This window comes from Thunnus albacares, chromosome 14, assembly GCF_914725855.1.
Source record: "Thunnus albacares chromosome 14, fThuAlb1.1, whole genome shotgun sequence".
NCBI classification, from domain to species: domain Eukaryota; kingdom Metazoa; phylum Chordata; class Actinopteri; order Scombriformes; family Scombridae; genus Thunnus; species Thunnus albacares.
In genome coordinates, this window is record NC_058119.1 from 11,716,315 (window position 1) to 11,744,003 (window position 27,689).

The following is a 27,689-nucleotide window of genomic DNA, read 5'->3' on the forward strand; positions in this document are numbered from 1 at the left end:
TGAATAAGTTCCAACAGTAAGGAGGACACACATACTCATACATGCATGCCTGTGTATGTCTGAGGGCCGCAGAGGCAGCAACAAATGGTCACAGAGGTTCTGAAGACCAGGCTGTACCTGACAACCTGTCAGTAGTATTCCCAATACACAGAAAACAGAAGAACAATATATTCAAGTAGGACGGAAGGGAACTTGTGTGCATGTGTGCTTGTGTCCTTTTATAGACTTAATCCTACCACCTCTCATTTCATCTTATCCTCCTCATCCCCCTGCGCCAACATCAGGCTTTTCCTTTAATGAAATATTTGGGCCCTTACACAGCCCTTACTCTTTATCTTTTCAGTTTTATCCTTTCTTGTTCCCCAACTTATCTCCTGTCTTTCCCTCCTTCATTGTCTTTGGGTCTTTATCAGTCATCTTGCAGGGAAAGGTAATAAAAGGCCGACACATTGAGGGGGCCTTACTCCGCTTTGTCATTTTGTTCACTCCCACCCTCCTTTTTGTCTTTTATTTTTTGTTTGTGGCAGCAGACCTTATCAGGGAGATGGCTGTGAGATAAGCCCTCTGTGGTTCTTTGTGGTGAAATAATACGACAGGCTGATAAGGCCTTGTGGGTGAGTAGTTCACTGCTGCTTCTCTCCCCCTGCCACTGCCTTTTCCTCTTCCTGGAGCGTGCTGGGAAGTCCCCAGTAGGGCAGAGAGATATCAATCCTTTCTGTCAGGTACCACCTTTGATAAAATGTCAACCCTCCACATTGACACAAGCATGACAACTTTTTATTTACAGATTCACAAATTGTACGTTTTTGATAAGAATAATTTGTTGTTTGCGTGTCTTACAAGATTAAATACGTGTTTATCCACTACCGGGTCTGCCACTGATGCCTTTTGTTGGACTGTTATCTTCTCCTGCCATTCACATTCTTGTCATCCATTTTTTGTTATTAAGTTATTATCAAATAAAATCTGAACCTGTGGTCATTACTGACATGTAAAATATCCTGTTTGATGACACAATTATGTAGCTAAACAAAAATCAATAGACATAATGGAGGACTGCAAACAATATAAAGGCTGAAAGTTAGTTCTGGGTAAGCACAAAAACTTTCCCTGTCATCTGTTTCACTACTGATGGAGTCACAAGTTCCTGGCTTATGCCATTACTTTGTCTCTAATCTACAGCATCTATTAAGATTTCATGAAGTGGTAATGATTATACAATTACTTCCAGCTTGGAAATACTATAATAATGGCCACGACGACCAAGGTTTGTGAGTTTATGGAGTGGATGTTTATGGATTAAAAAACAAACACACACAGACTGGCTGACTGGCTGGCCATCGATTTGTGTTGCTATTGACTAAAGAAGGGTGGAGGGCGACGCTGGCGCTCAATAGCAGTTACATTTTCATATAAATAACGGCGAATTTCTGGCCTGTAATTGCCTCAGAAATGACTACATGGATGAGAGAATGGGCATAGGGGGACACAGTATTGATTACAAAGGTGCCTTTTTTTAAGGCTTTGGACAACGATACAGAAATTGGATGACATGTCCAACCGATTTGGGTTTTATCTTATCTTCAAATATTCTCAAGATAACCATGTTTTCATTTTATTAGGAGAATCAAGTGCCCTTAGTCCTTGAATGTTTTTCCAGACCATCCAAAGAGGAGCATGCAGGTAGCAACACTTGCATAACCTATGAAAACCCATACGGCATCTACTGTAGATCTGTTTTCACTTTATACCTGATCAGACATTATAATGCTTCAGCAGTGGAGGCAGATTAAAAATTTGGCTTCGAGTGTTAAGCTCAGTCTGGATCCAGTAGAGACATGGAATTCCCACAACAATTTTCTACATCTTTTATAGCAGCTCCTTGTCAGACACAAGGCTATTTCACAAAATGCACTGGTGAATTAAAGAGTTAAGACGAAGCAGATACTTCAAGCATAACTGATTTATTAGGCCAAGCGAAGGGAGGAGACGAAGAGAAGAAAATGAATTAGGTCTCACATGCACTTTTAATTACTGTTGTCAAGGTGTTTGCTTCGCCCTTCTGGGAAAAGCAAACCAAACCATCACTCATACCAACTACTTAGAAGACCTGCAGAATGAGCCATAAAGTTTAACACCTCTTCTATGGCGCAACATTTACTGCAACATAAACAAAACTCAACCTTCTCCCTGCAACATCTCTCTTCCCCTCCTGAGATAAGGTGTGGTGCGTGGCTGATAAACTGAGCAGAATGAGGCCACAGATCCAGGGGTGCTCTTCTCACCTCATGTGCTTACTTGAGGGATCGAAAAGGACAAAGGAACAACATGTGCCTGTCTGTTTGATCTTCCTGTATGAGGTGCTCTGCACATGTAAGCTGCTGACACGTCATGGACTGTTTGCTCTCGCACAGGCAGCACTGCTGGCCCTCACTGCACAGCTCTTAATATAGCAGAGGAATATTTTCATGCGCACGTGCACTCACTCACTCACACACGCATACACATAAAACCTGTTCCTTTGATGAGGCTGTGGAATAAGCTATCTACGACCAGAGGCTCAGTTAGAGTGCTTGGCTGCAATGTAACTCCCTTATAGCAGAGAGACAAGACACTGGCCAGACAGTCTGCCCGAAGAGCAATAACGATGAAGAAAATACGCAATGGGTCTTGCAATATTCAACTTGAATGTCAAGTGCTGCTCACTGTATAATTGGAGTTAAAATCTCTGTGTCCCTCAGTTGGACCTGAGAAGTATTGACTAGTAGCTATGGAGGATATAGGGAGGGTCACTAAATCCATTATTCATAAACGGGGGGACAAGAAGAGGATGAGTGTTTCTGCTGACAATGTGGTTGCTCTCCCAGAAGCCTTAGACATTTTAAAAGCGGATACAGTTCCCCCACCTCACCAACCCCAGTCAAGATTGGTTTCAGTTGTGATTCCATACGTCCATACGATATGTCTTGCCTCTCAATCTGTAGCTTCCTGCTGCTCATTTGGTCTTAATGTTTTATGAGTCTGTGTGGTTTTAGTGGTGAAAGCAAACTGTCACAAAAAGAGCATCTTTTTCTTGCACCTGCCACATACGGAAAGATACTCTGTTCAATAAAATAACGCAAAAATAAAACTAAACAAATAAGATTAAAATGAATAAATCAGGGACTAAAGTGAACTGGGCTAAACCACCAACGCCATACACCAGTTCTCCCACTGTGGCACGCTACAAAATATTTCAACGGCAGCACATAATTAAAAACAGCATGCTTGTATGTGTATTATATTTTATACAGGCTTCGATAGAAAGCACAAGGGGCTGGAGATGAGAGCATTGCAGCAGTGAAAAAGGTAATTAAGTTGACCAGAACAAGGCGAGCTGTCTGTTTAATATTTCATGCAGCCCCACACAAAGCACTGTGGAAGTCATCAACAACAGGGCACCAACAACAATTATGAAATAATTAGCTGAGAATCATCCTGGAAGATTTTTTTCATTCATGGCTATGTGTAAGTAATTGTATAAATAATTTCAGACTTGGCCTGGTCCAAATTGACGTTGCCATTTGCTTGACCCTGGTGAACACCGGCATGCTGGCTTGGCGTACAAGCACGTGTGTGGGAAAGAGCGTGGAAGACGTATAAACAAACAGGTACAGGTGTATGCTTGTTCAAAAACTTTAAGTTGGATTTATCAGGGAACAAAATTCCCCTCTGTGCTGAAGTCAAACTGAAATTTAGATTCTCGTCATTTTTGAAAGAGGATAAAACTGCTTTTGAACACATTTGTAGAATCAGCATCTAAGCTTTGAGCCTCTGGGTGGGTGTTTTTCCATGGCAGCGGTTGACTGACATCTGAGAGCCATTGCTAGGAGATGCGCTGTCAACCGTGGTGTACTACTGACTGGAGAATGTCATAGATATTCTTTCCCCTTTTTTCAGTGATTCAAGCTGTCTGTCCCTTCATAACATTCAACATCTAGGAGGAAACATTCTGCTGTTAAGTTTGTATTCAAATCAGAAAGTGAAAGCTACCAAGCTAGGCTAACTGGATTTCACTTTGAAAATGCTTGTTAGCTTGCTTCATAACAGTAGCACTGATTGTCATTTCACAATACTTTTGGTTTATGTTACACCTGCTGACATTGCCAGTTTGCAGTGTTGTGCATTCATCACACACTATAAGTAAGAGGGGTCTTTCTTTCATGGGTCCAGTTGTGGTGGCGGCAAGACTGTCAAAAAAAACAACTTGTAAGAACAGATAGTCCTGTAACCTCAGCACTCCATACACTCCGTGACTTGAATCATGACACAGAGTAACGTATGGAGTCATGGAGTAACATAGGGCTGCTGCTAACATCATCCCCCAAGCTGGTTAACTGCCTGTGTGGCAGCTGGAGGTGAAGCGATATTACATTCATCAACTATTTTTATTGCCTGTCCACGCAGATATTGCACCAATCAAACAAATACCAACATTGTCAAACACCCCCTGGAGAACACTGATGTAACGCAAAAAAAAAAAAAAAAGATACATTTGTATATTATTTATTAATTTTGGTTGTTACAATGTTGGCCAATTGTGTACTCAAAACAAACAGAAAACTGTTGATTTTGGGGGAAAATGTACTTAAATTTCAGTTTGACTTAAAACATTAGGTTAGAGAAAAATCAAGAAAAGATGACAAGATAATGATGAACAGAGTGATTCCAGAGAAAATGCTCCATATGTGTTCGTTGGGAGACGCTGTACTTCTGTTCATTGCAATGGAGCGAGAAAGAGTGAGACTATTTTTATCCCACCCTGAGGCCTGGGGCAGCTGTGTCAAAAGTCAACCACTATGGTGACTCCATGCTGTGGCGCTCCTGTCCCAAACACACACACACACACACACACACACACGCACACACACACACTCTCTCTGCATACATACCCACATAAGTGTGGGCATAAATTAAATTTAGATGAAAAAAACGATTGAAAAATGCCTCTATGTGAATGGTGGTAAAGGTAACGGGCTTCCCGTTTTACAGGAACGTGTCCAACTAGAATCTAGAGGGAGGGTTGAGCCAATACAAACAAAATTCATCCTTCGAACCGTAATAACAAATAGGATGTCAATGCTCTTAACCTTGTAACCGAGATAAAAGCGAACATGCCTGACAGTGTAACATTGACAATGAAATCAAATTTAGCCCATGTTAGCCATGGCAATATTGCTCTGTATGAGGCGAACCCATAACGTATTGATGTACAGCTTTGAGAATGACAAGCTGTACTCACTGTGATTTGTTACACTAATATAAGTGAAGACACATTATTGTCCTGCACACTCAAATACACATTCACACACATCTTTCTCTCACTCTCTCTCTCTCTTTTTTTTTTTTACACACAAACACACACACACAGACACACACTCATCCCTCTTCATGGACCACTTGGCTTTGTAGTAGCAAAGAGCTTGAACAAATTGAGAAATGATTGGAACTGAAAGATGAGTAATGGTGATTCTAGCGCTGTCCCTTCTCAATATGGAGATGATGAGATTTGATTCTTTGAGGTCAGGTACATCATCCGAGCCGAGTGGCTGCCCCGTCTACGACTAAAAGAGATAGGAGGCCATTCACTCTCACATTCGGGCTTTTGCTACAATCAGTCACTGCTGACATAAAATCAATGCTATATTTACCAGCGCCATTACCATACTATTACCACTATTCATCGCCTCTTAAACAATTACAGCTCAAATTCCGTATGTAAACTATAGAAGAGCATGGGGGATACGTCAAAGTGTCTCGCTGCTGTCTCCTCCCCGTTCATGTTTGTGTGACTGAGTCAACACAGTGGGACTAAATGAGGTCAATGAAGCTCCCCCATCCGTTCTTTTCACTGCTGTCTCCTCATCATGGTCAGCTATTAACTCACCATTACACTGCCATTAGCCTAGCTTTGCCACATACTGCACTGCAACCTGCCAAACATACTGACTATTGGCAGTTCTGGTTTCACTGACCCTCTGAAATGAGAGGAAAGCAGGGAAAGGGGAGAAAATGGCATTTGGTTGTGAATTTAAATGGAGCAGAGCTGGCTACAGTGGGGAGCTTTGTTAATATGCATCGTTGACACAAATGCAGCTATGATTAGTTTCATTTCTTATTTGATGAATCGATCCCACACAAGGAGTATAGGGAAATGTGGAGGGAAAAAACTCACATTACTCACACGTTTCATTATAATTCTTCACAACTTAAAGACTAGAAAAACAAATAAAAAGTACACTTGGGCACCTTCCCAACCATGCTGTTCTACAGATGATCCTCAAATTACATGCTCTGTTGCTTTCAGACCTTTTGACGAAAGTGGAGAAGGTTGGCAGCTCCGGTTGTCTTAAGATATCATCTCAGTGTACTGGGAAACTCCAGAAGTAAGAGTGACTTGTGTCAGCACAAACCATGGAAAGTCAAATTACTTGTGAGATGGATGTGTTTACTCCTACCCTCTGCTCATTAGAGCATGACAGTTCAATGATGAATAATGTCATTGGGAACAAATCTGTGTTTGGACACTGTTTTTTTAATACCGGAATACTTCTCCTCAGCTTTTTCATTGGGCTTTACATATTTTATGTAAAGTTGCAGTGGAGTTTTACTATTCTGCTCAAGGTGGCAAACAGGCTTGTTTTGGGTTCTATTTTTCTATTTTTTAGTCTCCGACATTCTGTTTCAAACACAGGATTGACTTTTGAGCAAATTCAGTAGAGATGTGCTATTAAAATTTATCAGAAAAAAAAAATTAAATTAGAAATAAGCCCTTTTTAGTTTTGAATCTGATTAAAATGCATATCATCACCATGGCACTGAAATATCATCCCAGTCCCATACTGGGATTGTTGCTATAGCAACAGCTGATAAAATCATGTGGAGAAAAAATGGGTTTCCATACTGTGAGGTGACAACAACTAACAAATTAAAATTACTTCATATGTTCACCTGGAGATGGAATCAAACACGTGTTATGTGCCCACACACAGGTTAGTATCACCGCATTTGTAGCTGCATTTCTTTTCCATAATATTATATAGTAGATATGAACATACTATATTAAGTGACATGGTGTCTGTCAGCCGCTCTGGAAGTCTGCTAATAACTGACTGATGTGCTTTGACCAAGCAAGCAACACGGGAAAGCTGTATCCCAGTTAATCCTGTGGGTATTGCATGCAGGTCTGTTCTATGTCTCTGTGCAGACTGAGCATGGGAGGTAATTACTGGGTCTGAGACCTTAACAGGAGTAGTGGATGAGAATAAGATCCCTGCAGGTGTTTTAATAGGAGTATGGGGGATAGCGTGACACTGGTTCATCTCGTGAGACTTGCAGTACTTCTCCCAGGTATCAATCTCACCTGTAGCATCAAATCAGACTGTGCAGTTGCCACTTAATGAAGCACGCGATTGTGCATAATCAGAACTCCAACAGTAATATGAACTGTAAAAACACAGAAAAAGATGACATTTTCTTACTCGAAACAGTGGGTCTGGAAGTCTCTCTTCTCAAGCCGTTTTACATGATTAATAGGGTAGAGAGCAGGAGTTGAAACTGCAATTAAAGGTGTCTTCCATCAGAAGAAGAACCCCCTTTCTGGTAGTCAGCTAAAGGAGGACCGAGGGGAGCAATGCTCCACCAGAGAAGTCATTATTTCTCCACCATCCTCTCTGCTCTCTGGAATACATTAACTTCACAGTGTCGCTGCCTTAGCCTGCCAGAGTGCCTTCATTGCTTGTTTTTTTAAAGGGATGCATGCAATTAGAAGAAGGGGAAGAAGAAAGTACATGGAATAGTCTCCAACCCCCACACTGAGATTGAGTGCTAGGACAAAACAAAGCTCAGTGGGCCCCTGGGGGCCCCGCCTGAGACCGACGAGAGGCTCTGATCGTCACTGTCACCACTGCTCATTGACAACAATAAAAGAAGAAAACAACTGCAAAGCCTCAATTTCACTGGTTAATGGCTTACTAAAAATGTACAGATGGATTTCCAATAACAGACATCCGCGCTTGTTTGTGCAGAAATATAAATGATACTTCCTTTGTGAGGGATAAAATACCTTAACAGCATCAAAGTAAAAACGACCTTTCTCTAGTATTCTGTGTTGAAATTATGCAGACTTTACACAGTAAAACGTATTAACGTGTTTAACAGAGAAGGTACTGCACACCAACATCTTATAAACTTTGTTCCAATTCTTCTTCTGTATGGATTACCCTGCTGCATAGACTAACCAAGGATCATTACATCCATAATTCCCTGTTTTACATAATGTCATTGTGAATATTTCCCTGGTTTGACTCTCAGCTACAGTGCAATTAATTATAAATACATAGATACTTTGCCAGGGCATACTATCATGTATAGACAAGTCTTATATCCATGTGGGACACTTGTTCAAGTAGCCTCATGAATATGCCTCACCTTAGAAAAAGTGAAAGGGATTGTGGAGAATAATCATAATTGGAGAAACAGCAGAAACACTATTATGAATCCAGTCTTCCTTCCGTGTACGCTACAGTAATGAGCCTGAGGAAAGTGATTGTCGTACATTTGATGGTTCACTGACTTCACAGTCATTGTCTTTATCTGCGATAGAAAGGAGAGGCGGAGGAAGGATCACAATTCCTTTGAGGTGCATTTAAATCATAGTCTCCACATATTACTCAGAAAATTCCCTCTTGAGAGTGTGAGCTGAGATGGCGTCCTTCAAGCCCCGCTGGGTTTCCTGTCATCATGAAATGGGAGCAGGAGATTAGGGGGGTGAGGGATGTAGAGGATGGAGAAGGAGGGGGGTAAATACTGAAATCTGGTCTAATCCCATCTCATACAGCTGAAGATACACTCCTCCTAAGACATTTCTGCTCAGAGCTGAGGTAACAGAAAGGAATGAGGGGAATACCACTGAGAATCAGCCTTATAATACGTTGTTTGGGAAGTATGCATCCCTGATTGAACTACCACCTCAAAAAATTGGTTTATACATATCCAGCAATAGAAATCAACAGTCTGTCGCACCAATTCAATGCATTTACTCTTAAAAATAAGACACTCTGGCCAAGGTGGGTGAAACAGCATAGCTCCCAGCATAGTATTATAGGAAACTGGGCCACAAAGTCATTATATTCTCATTTTATTTCATAGAACAGTGTGATCCATTAAGGGTGCAGTTCAACTAGATAAGGTTACTGCAGGTGACTAGCTGAGTGCTGCTGTTCTTGCATAAGAAACGCATCAAAGTGGTAATTTTGCACAGCTCATTGTGTTTAATAGAGTGCTGTAAAACATGTCCTTTGCAGTGTAATTAATGAGGAAGAGACAGCCACGAAACACATATCTAGAGGGTTAGTATCATAAGTATTCCAATTCTATAATGCATTGTGATTTTCTGCTATTCTTCCATTTAGCTGCAACACAAAGCTTATAAAATATCCCTTATGATAATTAAATGTTGCAGTCAATTATACTTGAAATACTTGAAAATGAAATACAACAGACTTGAATTCTGGTCTTTTTAAACAAACTTCTTACAAAAATGACCATTTTATCATTCAGTCGAATCATCATTTCATGATTTTAGGAGTATTATTTGACAGAATATTCTAATATGCTGCTTCATTTATAGTTAACACTGCACTGCTGCAACTTCATGGTGCACTGTACCAAAAGAATAATAAGCTTCCACTGAGTTACTTGTGTATTTTACATTTTACCCTTGTTGCTCATCTTAAATAGCTAGATGAACACAAATCAACAGCATGACCTTCTGTCTCTTCCTCTTCATGCCCGTGTTCATGCCTCTTTTCTGTCTCTTTAAAACTCCCTTTTCTCACGCTTCTCTCATCTTCTAATGAAATGCAACATTTCACAAAGCCCCCAGATTAATGTGCAGAAATAAATAAATAAGAGGAAGCATTCAAAGTGACTGCTGATGCGAGAGGAGAGGGGATTCTCACAACCCACTGCCCCTGCTGTAAGAACATGCCTTATCAACATTTTCTCCCTGCAAAAAATGTCAATGGAATGCTACACATTTCATCAACAAGGACACGCATGTGTTTGCTGTAAGCTGCATGATCTCTCTGCCTTGTTAGACCATGTGAGACTCCCCCTCTCCCCCCTCTCCTGTCTGTGCAGCTCAGGTCTCTAACCCCTAACATTCATCACTAGTAGTGAACCTAAATCCCGGCATACAGACTGAAACCGTCATCTTAAGAGATGTTTCCTCTGAGATATCACCTATGTCTTGCCTCAGCAAATGTCTCTTTGTGTATGAGGTCTAGTGTAAGACACAGACATTTTGTAAAGTATGGAACATACATAACATATGTTTTCCCTATTTTTAGTATCTGTGCAGTGCACAAGGGCCTGAAACGGGAATTAACTACACGGTATTCAAATGAATTGCAAAAGTGTGTGAATTGTTCAGAAATAAGAGAGCAAGTGTTACTCATGTACAAGCAAGTGAGCAAATTTGTATGCATATTAATTCTGTGGATTGGGATGAGCTACCTAGCAAAGCCCTGTTGTGCCATTTAATTTAAAAAGGAACTCTGTCTATGCAAATTGTTGGAGAAGACATTTTCCATCACTCATATGAAAGTAGCGTATAAAGGAAATCTCGCCTGTTTTTATCCCTGTTCAGGTGTTTCGTGCAGGTGGAGAGGAGCCAAGAGAGCCGCAGATAACATGAGGATCGTAGTGGAGCATTAGCACATCTGATTGAACACATCTGTCATTTAGCACCCATATTGCAATTTATGATCTTATAAACATCTTGTTTGTGTCCCTGGGTGGCATTTGGTGATGAATGGTGCGCATGAAAAAGGTGGTTTCTTTATTAATTGTGTGGTTACTCTTGGATTGAAACTAGAGGCTAGAAATCACTTGGCCTTGAGGGCCTGGGGAGAAAAAACATGGCAAAAAAGCACTTCCACGCAGAGCGAGTACACGGAGTTGTCTCATAAGAACAACATCACGGCTGTTCTGTGTCCCCAGGACAGGCCTGCTTATGTCACTGTGTGCTTACTGTATGTGTGAATCTCGGTGTGTGGGCAGCTGGGGGTTGAGGCAAACTTCAAGACCGATGTCATGTTTGTGAGTGTGTATACATGCTCAGCGTGCCTGTATGCTCCTGGCCAGCATCAGTGTTGTTGTCAGTAAGTGGGTGCTAGCGAGAGGAAGGTCATGTGGCAGCCAGGAGAATTATGTCCAGGTCAGAGATGCACTGTATGGAACCAACCCTTATTACCGCACCATTTCCCTCAGTTCCTGCTGCACACTCACAGAGGCCATAACACGTGGACAAGAGGTGTTAAGCAAGCGTGGGTGTCTTCTTATGACACACAAGATTATAATAATGTGCCACATTAGTTTGGTCATACATGTTGTACTTTTCAGTAAATTAAAATGACCTCATTCCTTACTAGATTAAACATATGTATTGCATGTACAGTGTGCTGTGTGCAATTTAGTCTACTGCACTTGAAAGCGTGCTAATTAACATGTTTTTCACTTACGATGTGGAGCTTCAAGAAGTCTCCGAGACCAGAGGAGCTATCCACCCTCACCAGGACAGCATCCTTCAGGTGTGTGCTGAAGCCAATGGCTAGCCGGTCTGCCCTCGTGCTGGGACGGTCATTTGGCGGCCACGTGTATGTGATCAGTCCACCATCTCGCCCAAATATGTACGTTGTTCCCGCTAGAGAACAAAAAAAAAAAAAAAAGGAGAGAAAGGAACAAATAGAAGACATTAGTAATGTATTCTCCCCCTCACAACCTTGTAATGTTTGGTTGCAGGTGCACGGGCACCAACAACTAACTGTCAACACAAACATTATTAACACAGCGAAGCAGACCTCAATGTCGTGTGCACAGAGCACCGTCAGTCTGGAGTGTTTTATTGTGCTGAGTAATGACTTTGCAATGCACTGAACAACATATCACTCTTGAACAGCTCTCAGCCCCGTCTGAGGGTTTAAGTACACTCACGTCAATTCATGAATGGGGGAAAATTCAGCGGAAATGAGGGAGGAGGGTAATGGTGCCCCTTTCCTCACGATGCTGCACAATTACTCTGTTTTACTGTCACTGCTTGTTTCACCTCTAGAGCGAAGAAGTACAAGTGAACGCTAGCGAATTTGTAGTCTTGTCCTCGGTGCCCAGGTAACCAGCATGCCAAATGGGCACCTCCCCGACTCTCGCGCTTCATTAGCAGCCTCAAAGGCAGACGAAGCCGGCAGCATTATTGACTGACTGATCCAATTATGCCCTTCTGGTGACCTCCAAACCCGCTATTTCCTGTCTTGCTGCATTACATTGTTGTCTTTAGCAGCAGTATGAAAGGTTTCAACATGACCTAGTAGATGGACGAGTGATTCTAATTACCTAGCTATTCAGTGAGAAAGAGCCTTGAGGCATTATGCCAGTGACCTAGTCAAATTGCTGGTTGGAAATAAGCCCTTCTCCACTAATGAAGGAAGTGGTCCATTAAAAGTGGGAGTCTGTTCATGTCTAATAAGACAGTCCAAGGTTTTGATTCTTGCCAAACATCCAACGCTTCATCATTTCAGAGTTGTCTCAATCAAATAAGTCCCTATTTCTTTCTAATTAGAAACCTTCATTAGGATAGTGTTTCCACTCATTTTTGCCAGGACATAGAAAAGTATGATTGTGGGAGAAAAGTGTGTATCTGTGTGTGCAATTGTGAACGAATGAGTATGAGATTGGGAAATAAATGCCTGTGAGAAAGCCTGAAAATGAATGCAGCTGTCAGATTAGCATAAAAACAGCTATCTTCATGAAAAATTAGACAAGGAGCTGTGGTAGTGTGGGATGCATTTATGTGTGTGTGTGTGTGTGTGAGCGTGTGTGTGAGCGAGAAGTAGAGACAGAGAGCAAGAGAGAGAGAGACAGAGTGTGTTAATATTCATAGGGGCAGAGAGTTAAACAGCCTTAGCCTGAACAATAGATTATAAATCATTCTGACTGTAATTCCAATATTTTCTTGTAAACCAGTTCACGAGGATATAAAACTATCGATAAATTTTGCATTTATTTATATATTTCTGTTGTTTTCTTCCCTCTGGCTTTTATTCACAGAGCAGTGATTTAAGCGCGTCACTCTACTCTCAAGTTCCTTTTCCAATTTCATTCCCTCATTTCAGTCGATACACACTGTCAACCATTAGCTAAAAAGAATTGCATCATTAATTAAGAATAATGTGATTAACAAATGATGTCAGGACATACAGATCTATGGCGGGATTTATTGTTTTCATAAAGCATAACTCGCATTTGTAAAACGTAATGAAATAACACTGTAAGCATTCTTGTTCCTCTAATGGATAAAGCGTTATGAAGCTTGATGGCTTCTGCAAAGGAAAAGACATTATGTGTAATATATTTGCGAGACAGGCATCATTTCTTTTTCATGAAGTCTGGCGGATACCACTGAAAACCAGTCTTGTTCCGCTAATGCATATCTGATGTTGGCCTCTTCACAGAGCAATCTCCAGTTCATGTAGCTGCTCGTGCTGGACTGTTGTCACTGTCTCTGAGTTTCCCCCCCAAGCCACCAAACACTTGCTCCATGCTCCAGCTTATTATAATTAAGCTCTTTTAAACCATGTCAGTGTTGGAACTCACTGGGCCCTTAAGCGTCTATTTCCCCCTCTGTCTATTCATACGATTTGACACCCACTTTATCCCACTGACAGCTTATTTACTGTTGGTGACCTCCATAAAAAAAAAAAAAAAAACACACACACACTATAATATAGAGATTGCTCATTTCAGTGGACTGGTGTGTAGATCTTGCTAGTGACACCCTTAAGCTAAATGGATAAACAGCAAGACCCTCAAGTCAAGCCACCAAAGGTCAACAAAACTAACGACTCTGTGACATGCAGATTATATAAATGGTTCCAAAACTGACTCAGAGAGTGCAGATAATAAGATTGCCAATATGTGGTAAAGCAGTCTAAAATCCATATGAGCAAGAGTGAGCATAGTGGAAAACTCCTTGAGGGACTGTTGAGGATTAAGATACATGGAGAAACATGGTTAATGCACACCTACACAGTTTGTGCAGTGGCATGAAATCGGCAGACACGTGCCTGTGTAACTCCAGTGGTGGGAGTAATTATGCACTGGCTCCATATTTGTTATTTATGCGCTCTCCTGGGACATTGGGCCTGATATGGATCTGTTGTAGTCATTAGATACAGTAGTGTCCTGGAAATACTTGCCCGTTTGTTGTCTCTTTAATTTGACAAGGGTTTCAGTTTATTCCCTGTTCACCTACTGTCTAATAAAAAAAAAAAAAAAAAAAAAAAAAATGAAAGGACAATATCGTGGTACAATGTGGGGAGTTTGAGATACAAAGTGCTTAGAGGTGTAGCACCACACAACTATATAACTGGGAAACAGAATGTAATTAAGGTTTTGTTGCGTCAGGTATTCCCATTAGACACGCTCATTTGTATCTCCTACATTCATATGCATTTCCCCAGAGAGGTCAGTGTGCAGAAACCAAGAGGCAAGTGTGTTTTGAGCAGGTAGTGAGTGTAGTGAGTCGTACTCAAGCCTCATACAGATGATCAGACCTTCAGGATGAACTCCTCAACCGCAAGCCTCCCCTGTTAAAGGATAATGAATTAATCTGTCCTCATGTTGGACTACATTGAGAGCTAGCTGCTCACTGCTGTGTCAGTTAACATCAAAGACGATAAACATTGGCAGATCAAACACTCTGCTTTCATTAAAAATGTAGCACCATCCCAGGAGCTCTCCTGCATTTGGCCAAAGAGGTGTGTGGGATAGTAGACTGTAGGATAGCAAACATGGCCTGTGTGTTAGAGCCCTCTTGGCGCTGACTTCTCAACGTCTCAATCTATTTCTGCTGTAATGAAACAGGAGCATATAGCAACCTGGCCTCCAAGCACTGTATGTTAAATAAACTGTGCAGTGTCAAATGAAGAGGCGGATAGGTGTGAGCAAAGGAAATCACACTGGCTCTGCGCCTTAGAGTAGCAGTTGTTGGGTGGCAGCTACATACAAAGGCTGTGTGTGTTTGCCTATACAGCTCAGCTAAGGTCAGGCCCACAGACTGTCTTTCCTCTGACCTCCAACACAGCCATCATAACGAGCCTCATATTACCACCTCTGCCGAGAAACTGGGGAGGAATCCAATCATAATTACATAGTTGTGATGGAAATATGAAAAGGAGAGATGACATTATGGATCTGCTTTCTGTCAGCACACAGCACTTGCATTTCTCTCTATTTGCTGCCAAGGATTCCCGTAATGACTGGGGTGCAAAAATAGATTATATGAGACGTGGCATATAGTATAAGGTTTTCAGATTAATTTTTGATCATTTCCATGAATCTCCTGAATGGAATTTGAAAGTAATATAACCTCTTTTCCCCCCATTGTCTCTCACCTATGTCTATATAGCTTATATATAGACATGGACATATACTGTTTATGTTTATATCCTTACAGTGGAAATGAGCTTAATGAGGACAACATCCTTCAGATCTGTGAAGCTCTTTAACTTCTTTGCGAATGTGACAGGAATAAGTGGGTGAACATTTACATAATGTACTACGTCTTGTAGATTCCCAAACCGTTTAAAAGGGTTAAAATCTATATTAAGAATAACATCATTTGGTTTATCTTTGGTCCGCAGCCCCCACCCCCCGGGAGGAGTACAATTAAAAGAAGCTTAATGATGTCTATTGGATTACCATTTCAATTTCTAGAGAAATCATTACCAGGATTTATGGGGACACTATTATCCAATCAAACACTATCGGTATCTGGTAAAGGAGCCACCTCCAATCAATGCTCCTGAAGATGTAGTGCCATGAGGGAAAATTGTGAGTCAAAGTGATCAATTTTTTTCCTCCCCTGATCTACCTTTCTCACTATATTTCACCTTTTTGGACAATTAAATGGTCTAATAGTTGAGGAGATGAGGTGGTAAATAGAATGAGGGGTTATGAGGAAAACCGTTCAAACTCATAGCTAATTAAATGTCTTTTCAGCTGCATGTTCTAACTTGGCAGCGGTTGCAAAGCTGTGAATTACTGAGACGATCGAGTAGGGCCACTGTTCACACAGCCTCAGTGTATAATTAAATGGTACATCACACCCCATGATCCAAAATAATGATGCCAATATATGATCCGGGGGTTCTTGTTTGATCCACAGTAACAATCCTATATGGGCGTCATTGCCAGACAAAATTTATCAAATATTATACAAACCTCTTTTGACATGAAACAGCAATAACGGAGGAAGGAAAAACATGACTTGATTATTTAAATGTCAATGGATTATGTCTGCGATATGTTTTTCTTTTACCCTGCCTACAAGCAAAAGAAATACAAGGCAAGCAGTTCTCAGGCCTTGATGTCAAGGACTTCTCGCATTTTTTTTTTTTTTTTACCTGTGTGCGTGTTTGTTTGTGATTATGGAGGCTGTAAAAGAAAAGCTATGGCTTTGTTCACACAGTTATTTCCAGGAACTGTTAATGAATGTGGATCCACGAAACACACTACGGAGATGGCTGTACATGTGCAACAAAGAGTATTGTCTATATGGAAAGTTTCATTCTTTCGTGGGGTTATGGTCGGTATGTTTCTCAAAACTTTTTAAAAACATCACTAAAAATCATGTTTGCTTTATTTTGGGGATGAGCTGTTAAGCTGTTTAATCAAACTAACACTGTGTACATTGTATTACTGTAATGTCTATTTTCTTTTGAGTTTAAATGTCTGTACTCATCTTTGTCTGTTCAGTAGTGACTATTACCACTATACTGTATTCTAATTATGTATTTCATACTATTACTTTCTGATTTGTTCACTGTTAGCTGTAAATGTAAAACATCTCTTTCTGTACACCAGAGGATGTTTCCCAGGATAGATGTGAGGAGTGTACTTTCCTGTCGATGCCTGGTGCAGCATTGTGTTGGTGAGGTGACATATTTGTCAGTTTTTTTTTTTTCTTGCTGTGAACTGTACTGCTTCAGTGTGGGAGGAGAGGAGCTTTAGTATTAAGGATCACCTGGGATTTCTGCTTGTCCCACTCACCTTCTGGGTACATGTCAAAGGCACATGGTACACTGCAGTCCATTCCTGTGCCACTTTCATGCCTTTATCAAGTCATGCCTGCATGTCGAGATCCTACACCTAAGCTTACAAAGTCTCTTTGTGGATATGTAGGCCAATTTGACTTTGATGTAATTCCCTCAAGCAGGAAAAAATAGCTTTTTTTTCCATTTTAAGTATATCCACGTGTCTGTATTATGAATAACTGGTGGACCTATCTTTCCCATAGACAGAATGTCCTCTTTGGCACTTCACCTAATGTCATGCTCCTGCTCCTGTGACTAGAGCAGCACAGTAACCTAATATGTTATCTCGTCCCAAGCTAATTAAATTTAAAATGCCGTATATTTGCTCACGGCAATTCTGCACCTTTTGCACAAGGACACGAGTTTCCTCATGAGAGAGCTTTTCTTGTGGTGGATCCCCTTTGTACGGCTCTCTACATCACAGAACCGCTAGAACATTGTTGCACAGGGAGCACTGCTTTGACTGGTGATGAAAACCACATCTACAGATAATGTATTCCACCCTGTTGCCAACAGTGCCACATTTGCACTGGGAACTTCTGGTCACGACACAAGTCACTTTCTACACCTCCACCATGGGTTTTGTGTTGCATTCAGTGAATTATAAAAATAAAAATAGAGTCGCGGGTGTTTAGAATAGCAATTGTAAGACTACTGGGTTAGAGAGGTCGGCTGGAGATGGACATTATTTAAATGAAAATGTCACAAATAATTGTTTTTAAGTGAATTAAGCACAACGTTTTTGCTCAAAGGCAGCAATTTTAAGTAACTGATCTTCCTCACATTCTAGTAATGTGGAGTTTATGTTTAACCTTTGTCTGCAACACCAATATACCTATCTCATTCTAGCTTTTGCCCTCAGTAGATGGAGTCATTTTAGTGTTTTCATGATGGGCTGTGTTGTTTGAAGAAAAGGGTTTCACAGTGTGAATATGAGTGTTGTGGTATGTTGGATTAGGAGGCATTGTAGATGGAGAATGCGGTTATTACAGTACTTCTCTAAAGACCCCGAAAATCAATTTACGCTTGTCATTGTTAATTGGTGTATTTTGAGTGTATGGCTTTTGTCTTTACTATGTCATAAAAAATGAGTCATAATAATTTTAAAAGGACTGAGTCATAGTAATCATTAATAATATTCACGATTAAAGCAATCATTCTGTAATTATGCTCCATGTAAAAAAAAAAAAAAAAAAAGAAACAGATCAACAAAAGAAAAACAGATGCCTTCAGGAAAAAGTAATTCTCTTGTCAGGTGTCACTTTTATAGCTGACATAACCAAATGCTTCGACTTGCAAGGTGATTAATTGCCTGTCACCTTTGACTGGCAGCCTCTGTATGTCGGAATAATTAAGTACAGTGAACAACAGCAGCTCAAAAAACATGAGATGAGAGCAATTGTTCTTCCGGTTGTTTGGAGTCGGCAGTTAAAACACAGCCTCTGGTGGTCTCTCCCATGGGTACAAATGAAGAAAATTCAGCTGGACAATGGAACTGGAAAGCGAGGTATGGTGGATACAGATAGATCCCTGTGGCTTCCCTCCTCCCACTGCCCCCACTGCCCCCCCCCCCCCCCCCCCCAAAACCAACCCAATCTCTATTTCTATATCTGTTCATTGTTCCATTGCAGTATAGCGAGGTCCTTTCAACAATTTAAACCACACTTACAGGCTTTGCTCCTGGAAAAAGCCATTCTCTATCTTCAGTGGTGTGTGAGCAGAGCCTTTGGGAGACTAAAAAGACTATGGATTGTTGACTTGTCTTAATCCTCTCTCAGCACAAACAACTGCCTTCCTTATAATAACATAGGCAGTTAGAACAGAACCAGCAGGCATGAGAAAAAAAAGGTTTCATCACAGGTTGGAGCTGGAACAATCCTGTGCTACATACAACAGGAAATGACAGCAAAACAAACTTTTAATGTGACCACTTGAATTATACGTGAGGAGCTAGGATTCCCACGACATGATGAAAACAGGATTACAGTACAGGATTGTGAGTATTGAGTATAACATCCATTTTATATATCACTGTGATCTTGTTAGAAATGCACAGCCAAAAAAAAAAAAGCATGGAATGGGAACTGGTCTATACCTGCTGCAGTCATGAAACTAACCCATAACATACAATACTATGCACACTCTACTACATTCTGTTTTGCTTCATTCCCTGTTTTTTTTTTCGTATTTCTTTTTTTAAGTGATAAATCCCCCCTTCAGTCTTTATCAGAAGGCAGGAGCTGAGCTATTCTCTTTGCAGTCAGCAGAAAGCAGAGTGGACAGAGGTGCTAAATCAACCCAGAGCGCGGACTGCCTGCTTACTTTGTGTTGGCTTAATAAGTCTGGGCATATTGGCATATATACAGCACAGTCGATATAAACTTTTACAGTTCATTGCCCAGAGACTTAATCTTCACCGCTGGCTGATAGAGTATTCAGTTATATCTGCTGTTTGAGACTGAGATATAATTATACACCTATGCTAATACAGCATGTTCTGTTTTAATTCTTACAGGCTGAAATAATAGAGTATTTCAATAATAGCAAATGTGATGCTTCATTGACGATAATAAATGTAATTAAACAACATTTTTCATGCTTAAAAACTATTTTGATAAATGATAAGTGGTGCCAAGGCAAACATGGATGAAAAAGAAAGCTACAAACAAAAAAAGGCGGTATTCCGAGTCACCCTTAATGCTTAGCCTAGACTTGTCAAATATTCTAATTAGCCCATTTCCACAGTATTGTTTTAACAATATCCAGTGACCTATGAGCCTTAAGCTCCTTCTAATGAAGACAATCCCAAAGCAGCATTTCTGCATAGGACAGCTGACAGTGTCCAACCTGCCTTCATAAGCTGCAAAGGATTAATCCTCTCTGTCCCCTCTCTCTAACTGCTTTGCTAATTTGATGTAATTAAATTAAGTGGAGACTAAAAGTGGGGCATTGCTGCTTGCCCCCATGATTGGTCATCCTTATTAAAGCGTATAAGATGCTAGCTCCAAAATCATAGGAGCAACAAACCTAATAAACAGTGAGGGGAGAGAGAGAAAAAACATAGGAACACTTAAGTCAGACCTCAAGGCGAGTACAGTGTGAAATGACCACATCAAAGAGGAAGAGAGGGAGGGGAACGGAGCGAGATAAAGACATGTTATAGAAAAAGGGTTGATTAGAAAGTAGTTTTGTGTTTTCTACACTGAAAGAGGCAATAGCAGAAACACATTGGCTTTTTTATGCTCTTCAACCTTTACTTATACTTAAAGGATGGTGTCGCGGTGTATGTAATCATTTCTCCTGTCTATACTGGCTGTGAAGCAACCAAAGCGACTACACTGCTAGAGATGGGAGACAAAATCCACAGTCTGTGTTCTATGCAAAAATGCCATTTAAGGCTCACCCGAAGCAAATATGAGGCTTCAGCAGTTTCAGATTACCAGATCAAGCATGTATGTTCAGGTAGGTTTATTGCTACTAAAAATGGTGTCCCCATCGTATTTACAGTAGATAGGGTCACACATTTCAATGGCTGCTAAGCAAAAATTGTGACCCAATAATAATATTAGATGCAGAGAAGGTCACAAATGTTGATAGCAATGACAGGACAATCTGTATAGCGTGCAGATTTCAGTGGAACACTTATACCTCGCCTGACAAAATTCGGTCGGCACACTTGGCTTGTGTCATACTGACTGATCGTCTAGTGTCACAAGAACTGACGGATCACAGATTTTGGTACATCGATGCTATTAAAATTTGTGGCCTTAACAGAATACTTTTTTATGGTAACACCTATCAAAATACAGTATGTGATAGGGTATGATTAAAACATTTGCAGCGGCAGTATAACCTGAAATTCCTCATCGGGTCATAGAATTTAATGGGTCACAGAATTTGGTGTAACAACGGGGAACAAACCTACATGCGACTACCAGGAAGTATCGCTACCCCTGACGGCTTTGTGCACAATTGTGTACAATTTTGTACTAAAAAGGGCTGTTTCTTTGAAAGACACCTCCTTTATTTGACCAAATCAGGCTACTAAACCTCACATTAGCTTTGGCTGAACTTCAGAATTTCTGCATGGAACGAGTACTGTGTATTTTGTCCCTTTTAATACTGTGAAGTCAAGCTAGGAAGGAATTTCCTTGTGGCCAGTATAGAGAGAAGTATTGATTACAGCAAACAAACATATAGCATGCTAGTATTATTTTAAGATAGAGTCAAAAAAACATGAAACGATTCCTTAAGCAGTCCTAAACCGATACAATCTGCAATTCGACAGAAACTGTGCATTGAGAAATCTTACCCTGCATCATACTGTAGCACAACTTCACCGTATTTTATCCTCACACTGCTCTGAAGAGATAAGCCTGCACCTCATCATGACGGGGCCTCGGGGTAGCCATACCGACCACCCTCGCTCTTCATGGCAGGGGACCATCAATTCATGGTTGAGGTGAAGTTCTGCCCCCTGGGCTGGTAACATTATGCTATGAATGCTCAGTCGACCAGTGTCACTCACACCCTTCTGCCCCCTCCTCTGCCATGCTCACTTCCCCTAAGCCCTAAGTGATACATGAGCCCCTGCCTTGTGGAGCAGAATGGCCCATCCAGGCAGAGCTGACAAGACCCAGTGTCTTAATGGAGCAATACACCAAACGGGCCCTTTGTTACCCTGACCAGCTGCATATCTGCCTCCCCAGCCAACAGCCTTGGCTCTGATAGAGGTGTCTCACAGTATCGACAGCTTCTAATTTACTCTCTCATCATCACTTGCCTCATTTGCTCCTCAGACACAATGCTCCCTTTCTCTCAGTTCAGGTCAGCCATTTTGTTTGCCAGCAATTTGTTGATTAGATTTTTCTGCATCCAGTGTTTAATTTGCGTTCCATCAAACACACATATCAAACTTAGACCTAAAGAAAATCGGGCATCAGTCAGTTCTCTCTTTTATCATTCCCAGTTAAAAGCCTGTTTGACGGAGTCCGTGCCATCAGACATCAGTGCATTATTTAGTTTCAGTGGGTCTGTGTGCTAGCATGTAGCAAACATCACAGACTCCAAATGGTTTCTAGAAGCTGTTGTCTTCTGTATTAGGGAGCCAACAGATGTGGAGTATGACTGCAGTCCTAATTACTGAAAAAGACAAGTGTGGGGGATAATTACACAGTGGAAGTGAGGCAGAAAACAGAGTCCAGGGCCAGAGCTCTGATCTGAGACTAGAGACAACTCTGGCTGCCCATCACCATATGCAGCCCAACCTGCATCAGCACAAACGCTGCTCTCACAAAGAGGCTGCTTTAAGATCAGACAGAGTTACTGTGCTTTACTGAACATACTCCTACAGTAGCACTATTCATAAAAAAAAAAAATATTTAGCAGTCTATACTAGACCTGCATAATTACAAAAAGCTTGTGCCGCAAGAGGGTTTTCTTTGAAATGATTTAACACATCCACATTGCTACCTTTACGTTTTCGGGGAAATTGTAAAAACCTCTCCACTGTCCCTCTTCTTTAACAAATCACAGTTTAGCTTGAGGCAATGTGTGCAGATGGTAGTTCAAAAGTAGCGCATAAACAACACTTCAAAAACCTGCAGGCTCTGTTTAACACACTCAGTTTGCACACAATGCAATATTTTTTATGGCCTTCATTTTACTTAAATCAACCTTTTACAGGCTAACGGATGGGTAATTTACAACACATGATCACTTATTTATATTACATTAAGACATATCAATATGTGGATAATCGTGTATGGTCTTTTACCCACAGAACAAGGCTGTTCCTCTTGCTAATGTGTCTTATTTTTCTGTCGTCCCTGCATGACACCGCTTCATTTTTACTGTTTACTCTTTTTGTAAGCCATGCCCAGGAGACAACAAGCACGCCTTGGCCTTAATTGCAGGATTAAACATCTGCTTTGCCTATTGCTGAGTAGCCTCACTTTGTAAGTAAGCCTTCACTAAGTGGCGAGATATTATTTAATTAGCTGCATATCTTATGGAAATGATACAAAAAAAAATATGAATCCGGAGAAGATCAAGAGAAAAAAAATATCACCAGAAATAAACATCAATAGTCTTCAAAGTCCACGTGTGCGTATCAGTTTGCTCGCATGTGTTACATGTGCGGATGTGCCGAGGTGTATGAGAGGGAGTTTTGTTGTTCAGCACAACTACTGCCTTTGCGATTTATATACAGCATAACGCTCTGCCTCCCCCTTATCAACAGGCAATGTAGGAGCACCATAAGAGAGCTGTGCTGTCCTCTATCTCACACGGATGCCACGTATCTACCAACAAATAAATATATAACAGGGGGGGAAAAAAAAGGAATGTGCGTGGGTATGCATTGTATTTCTACACTATGTTGCAAAATATATGCTAATATTAGCTTGCACTTAGGTGTTAGGCAGGCATGTTTTTATCAGCCCTTGCCAGCAGGCCTGAGGCTCTAAGAGATGGAAGGAGCAATGAGGAAGGTGAAATCCCACACAATCCTATTAGAGTGGATTAGGGGGCAGCTTTCTTTCTGTTGCCACTCTGCTGCAGGTGAGCAATTGTAAATTGCAAAAAAAAAAAAAAAAAGAATAGTCATGACATGGTTGGCTTCTACTGAGGCCTCCTATTGTTACACAGGACAGCCATTCATTTTTTTTTTAAATGTTAATTTTTTTTTTATTCCAGACTATCATTAAGCCAAAATACATTATATTAAAGTTGTTAGGTTGTTATTTGTAAGCTAAGAATAATTATAATACTGTCAATCAAACCACCCACACAGAGGAGCTCTGGGATGGATTTTTTTTTCTCCTCCCAAAACAGCCGTGTGAAATTTAAGTAGAGGCTCATTATCGATCAGCTGATCAATGGCAATCATACATTTTTGTCTTCTGCGAGCTGGCTGCCATAGAAAGCCATCCTCTCTGGCCTCCCCTGTGGTTGGGGTTATCAAGCTGTAAAGGCTGAAAGATTTCACCCTCCATCTTCTGTTTTTTTTTTCCTTTGACCTTTCCCAGAACCAATTAGTCCATCACAAGGGCAGTTATAACTGTACTGTTGGAACAATACTACTGTATGTCCGTACAATTATATTTTTATACCTTCCGAGTGCATATTTTTCTTTATGACCCATTTTAAAATTCTATGCAATAATATGTTACACTATACTAATGAAACTTTTCCCATGTGCAAATTTGCATATCGCTTCAACTACCCATATTCACACTCTTCTGTTTTGACAATGATTCGACGTGATCAAAGAGATGAAAGATGATTTGGGAGAGCGTTGCTCTTTGTGCACGCACTGAGCTTGTGTGCATTTGTGAGTGAGTGCGCATAAGTGTGTCTACGCAGGCCTGACTGGCACAGAGATAGCTGCTGCCTCATTATGATGACAGAGAATGAGGCTTCTCCAGGGTGACTGAACTCAATTCAGATTAGATAAAAAATGCGGGCTTTTGCATTCTTGATCTCCACTTTATTTATTTAAATTTTTTTTTTTTTTCTTTCTTGTGCCATTCCCCTGTGAAATGGAGAGGCATTTATAGAGTCAATCAGAATGGACTGTGGAGAACTCTTTAAACTCTTTTCATTAACACCTTAACACCCTGACCTGTGCCACAGCTGCATCGCTGCTCCACACTTCCTGCCTTCTGTACAGTTAATGTTGGCGTACAAAAATTCAGCAGTGGTTCACACATTTTAGCAGTTAATATGGAAACAGTTTAATGTTAACATTCTGTATTTATTTTTTTTCTCTTATTCTTTTCATTGCTATACTTTTTTTACATGCATTCTAATATTATTACTATTATTTTTTTTACCTTTTTACAAATTTATAACCTCTTCTGGCCAATTGATTGTGTCGTTTTGCTACATTGCACATTACTGTGCTCTTGTTGCAGCTCTTGTTTTGATGTATCCTGCTGTTAAAACAACCAAATTCTCTGCATGAGAATTATTAATGTTCCATATAATCTATCTAATGATATTCCAAGTTTTTTTTCATGCATCTAGTATAGTTTGTAAGTGTTACCATTTAATTTCCACATTGCAAACACAACATGTAACTGTATTTTGACGGGTTAACAGCTGTGTATGTGTGAAATCAACAATGCACAATGGGAAATAGCGGCGCAGTATACTTTGACAGTTTTCTTCCATTTTCTTGCAAAATGATTTCTCTATCACACTTGTTAGATGTCAAACAGATGTAATACTACTCATAGACAGGGACTGGATGACTTATCATCTTAAGCAATTCTTTTCAAACTACCTTTAAAAAAGGAAAGCCAGAGGTGTAAACAGACAGACAGATAGACAGACAGGATGAACAAGAAAGAGGAACATGGCAGGGGAGACGACGCTGCTGCTGCCGCTGCTGCTGATTCATAGAGTGCCTTGTGGGTAAAGAGCTCCCTGACTCAAACTCATCCAGGACCTATGCATGTGAGGGGCGCAGACATCCCCTTGAGTCAAAGGAGGGGGCTCTTGTTCTCTCTCTCTCCCTCTATGTCTTCCAAGTCTCTAATCCGAAACCGGACACATTACTCAGCTGACCCCTCACTGCCCACCGCACGCACAGTCAGGTCTCATTTCCCTTCATGCCAACCATAGCCTGGTCACCAACGAAACCACAAAGACCACTGCAGGCGCAAAAGGCTGCCCACTCTGTCTGCTTGGATGGGCTCTGTAGACCGACAAGGGAGCTGGGGGTGAGTTAAGGCAGAGTGGTCGGGAAGAGATGAAGCGCAGAGAGCAGGGAGGGAAAAAAAACAAAAAAAACAGGGAGGAGATAGAAGAACAGAGCGGGTGCGTATCACAGGATACAAGTAGGTTAAAGACCTAAAGCACACACAAATAATAAAAAAAAAAAAAAAAAAAGGTTGTCTGCATTCTCGTACATCAGAGGAAGAAGAGAATGAAATGACTGCAGTCTTCACTTTCTCATCCGTGGGTCAATAACTGCCTATGCTCCCTCTAGAGCAGAGGAACATGTACTCAGATCCTTATCGGGGCAGCTATCATCTCCACTGCCTCACAGAAGCAGAGATACTGTCATCCTCGCACTATCGCAGAATGACATCAGCTCAGAGACATGGGAGTAATTATATTATACAAGCCCACAACACACCGGCAGCAAGGCAACATGAGAGACCATCCACTCTATACCTCCTCTCTCTCTCTCTCTCTCTTTTCTTTCTCTCTTTCTCTTTCTTTCTTTACTTTCTCCATCTCAGAAGTGATCTGCTGTTCTTCATTCCCTACCTTCTTTTATATCTTCCCTCAACCCCCCCCCCCCCCCGCCACCCCCTCATCTTTTCTCTGCAGCAGCACCAACACAGAAGAGCACTGTCTGTATACCATTCCTCCATTAGCTCTGAAGGTGGAGAGCTTTAAAATGGATTATAATCACTTAAATTGCTTCACCGACTTTGATCAAACCGCCAACTTTTGAAATACAAAAGCCATATGTGCGGCAGTTGATGGAGCAGGTGTGTTAAGTATATCGCATAACCATCATGGATCTGGTGGTTGACTTCCTCCCTACTAAACATATGCTCTATGATTGTGATAGGATGACAAACATACCGTACACATAGGTAGAGCGAGCACATGTGAGTGTCCTGTATGTTTTGCTCAGACAGGGAATTGCCAAATCATTGCAGATCACTATCGTCTGCGCTCCCCGGTAGAAGTTAGAAGCTGCAAATCAACCGAAAGTCAGTTCCCACTTTCCCGCTAACCGCTGAGGAGATTCATTGTTTAAACTCCACAACGCTTATTTCCGATTGATCAGGTCGTCTCATCTATCTGGACTCGGTGAAAAAGAAGAGCAGGTACGGAGGAAAATATGATAACCTAGTTATCCAACATATCGAGTATCATATCCATCTCTAGGAAAGAAGACTATCACCTCTGGGAGTATATTCATGATGAATGGTATGTCTGCTACTCAGAGTTGATACTGTCTGAACCTCATTACTGCTAGCCCTAAACAAACAATGCATCACACTCCAACTCAATTTCATACATCCTGACCATGGTAATTTTCTCCTTCTTTCCACATAAATCAATGACAGACATACAAGTTCAACACGAGGGAAACAAAGGATGTTTTCTCTTACAGTATGCTGTTATACGTTTCTAAAATGGATGGATAGCCCACCATTAGTGCAACCACAGTTACTAAATTTAGCTACATATTAAGTGAAAAAAAAAAGTGAATTTTCATGATGTAGTGAGGCAATTTGCATATAGAACAAACTGCCAGTACGCTATTAGCTTTGTTTGGTCTAATCACTTGAGACAATGTTAAATGCACTGTGACAATAATAGTGAAAGGCAGGTACAGTTACATAAGTATTGCAAATAGGATTAGATTTTAACATTGACGGTGACACCAAAAGCTATGAGAGAGAGATAGACAGAGGGATGGGGAGGAAAAACAGAGAGAGACAAGCGAGAAAGAGAGCAACAGAAGAT

At 40.9% G+C, this 27,689-nt stretch overlaps 1 protein-coding gene across 11 annotated transcripts in view; it reads right to left on the minus strand.

The window, feature by feature from the left end:
- LOC122996819 (neurexin-1a-like) overlaps positions 1-27,689 on the minus strand; it is a 269,296-nt gene that overhangs the window by 81,633 nt on the left and 159,974 nt on the right. For all 11 annotated transcript variants that reach the window (XM_044372532.1, XM_044372530.1, XM_044372527.1 and 8 more), the window contains one exon: positions 11,565-11,746. In XM_044372532.1, the coding sequence (XP_044228467.1) occupies positions 11,565-11,746 (182 nt within the window). The remainder of the gene's footprint in view (positions 1-11,564; positions 11,747-27,689) is intronic.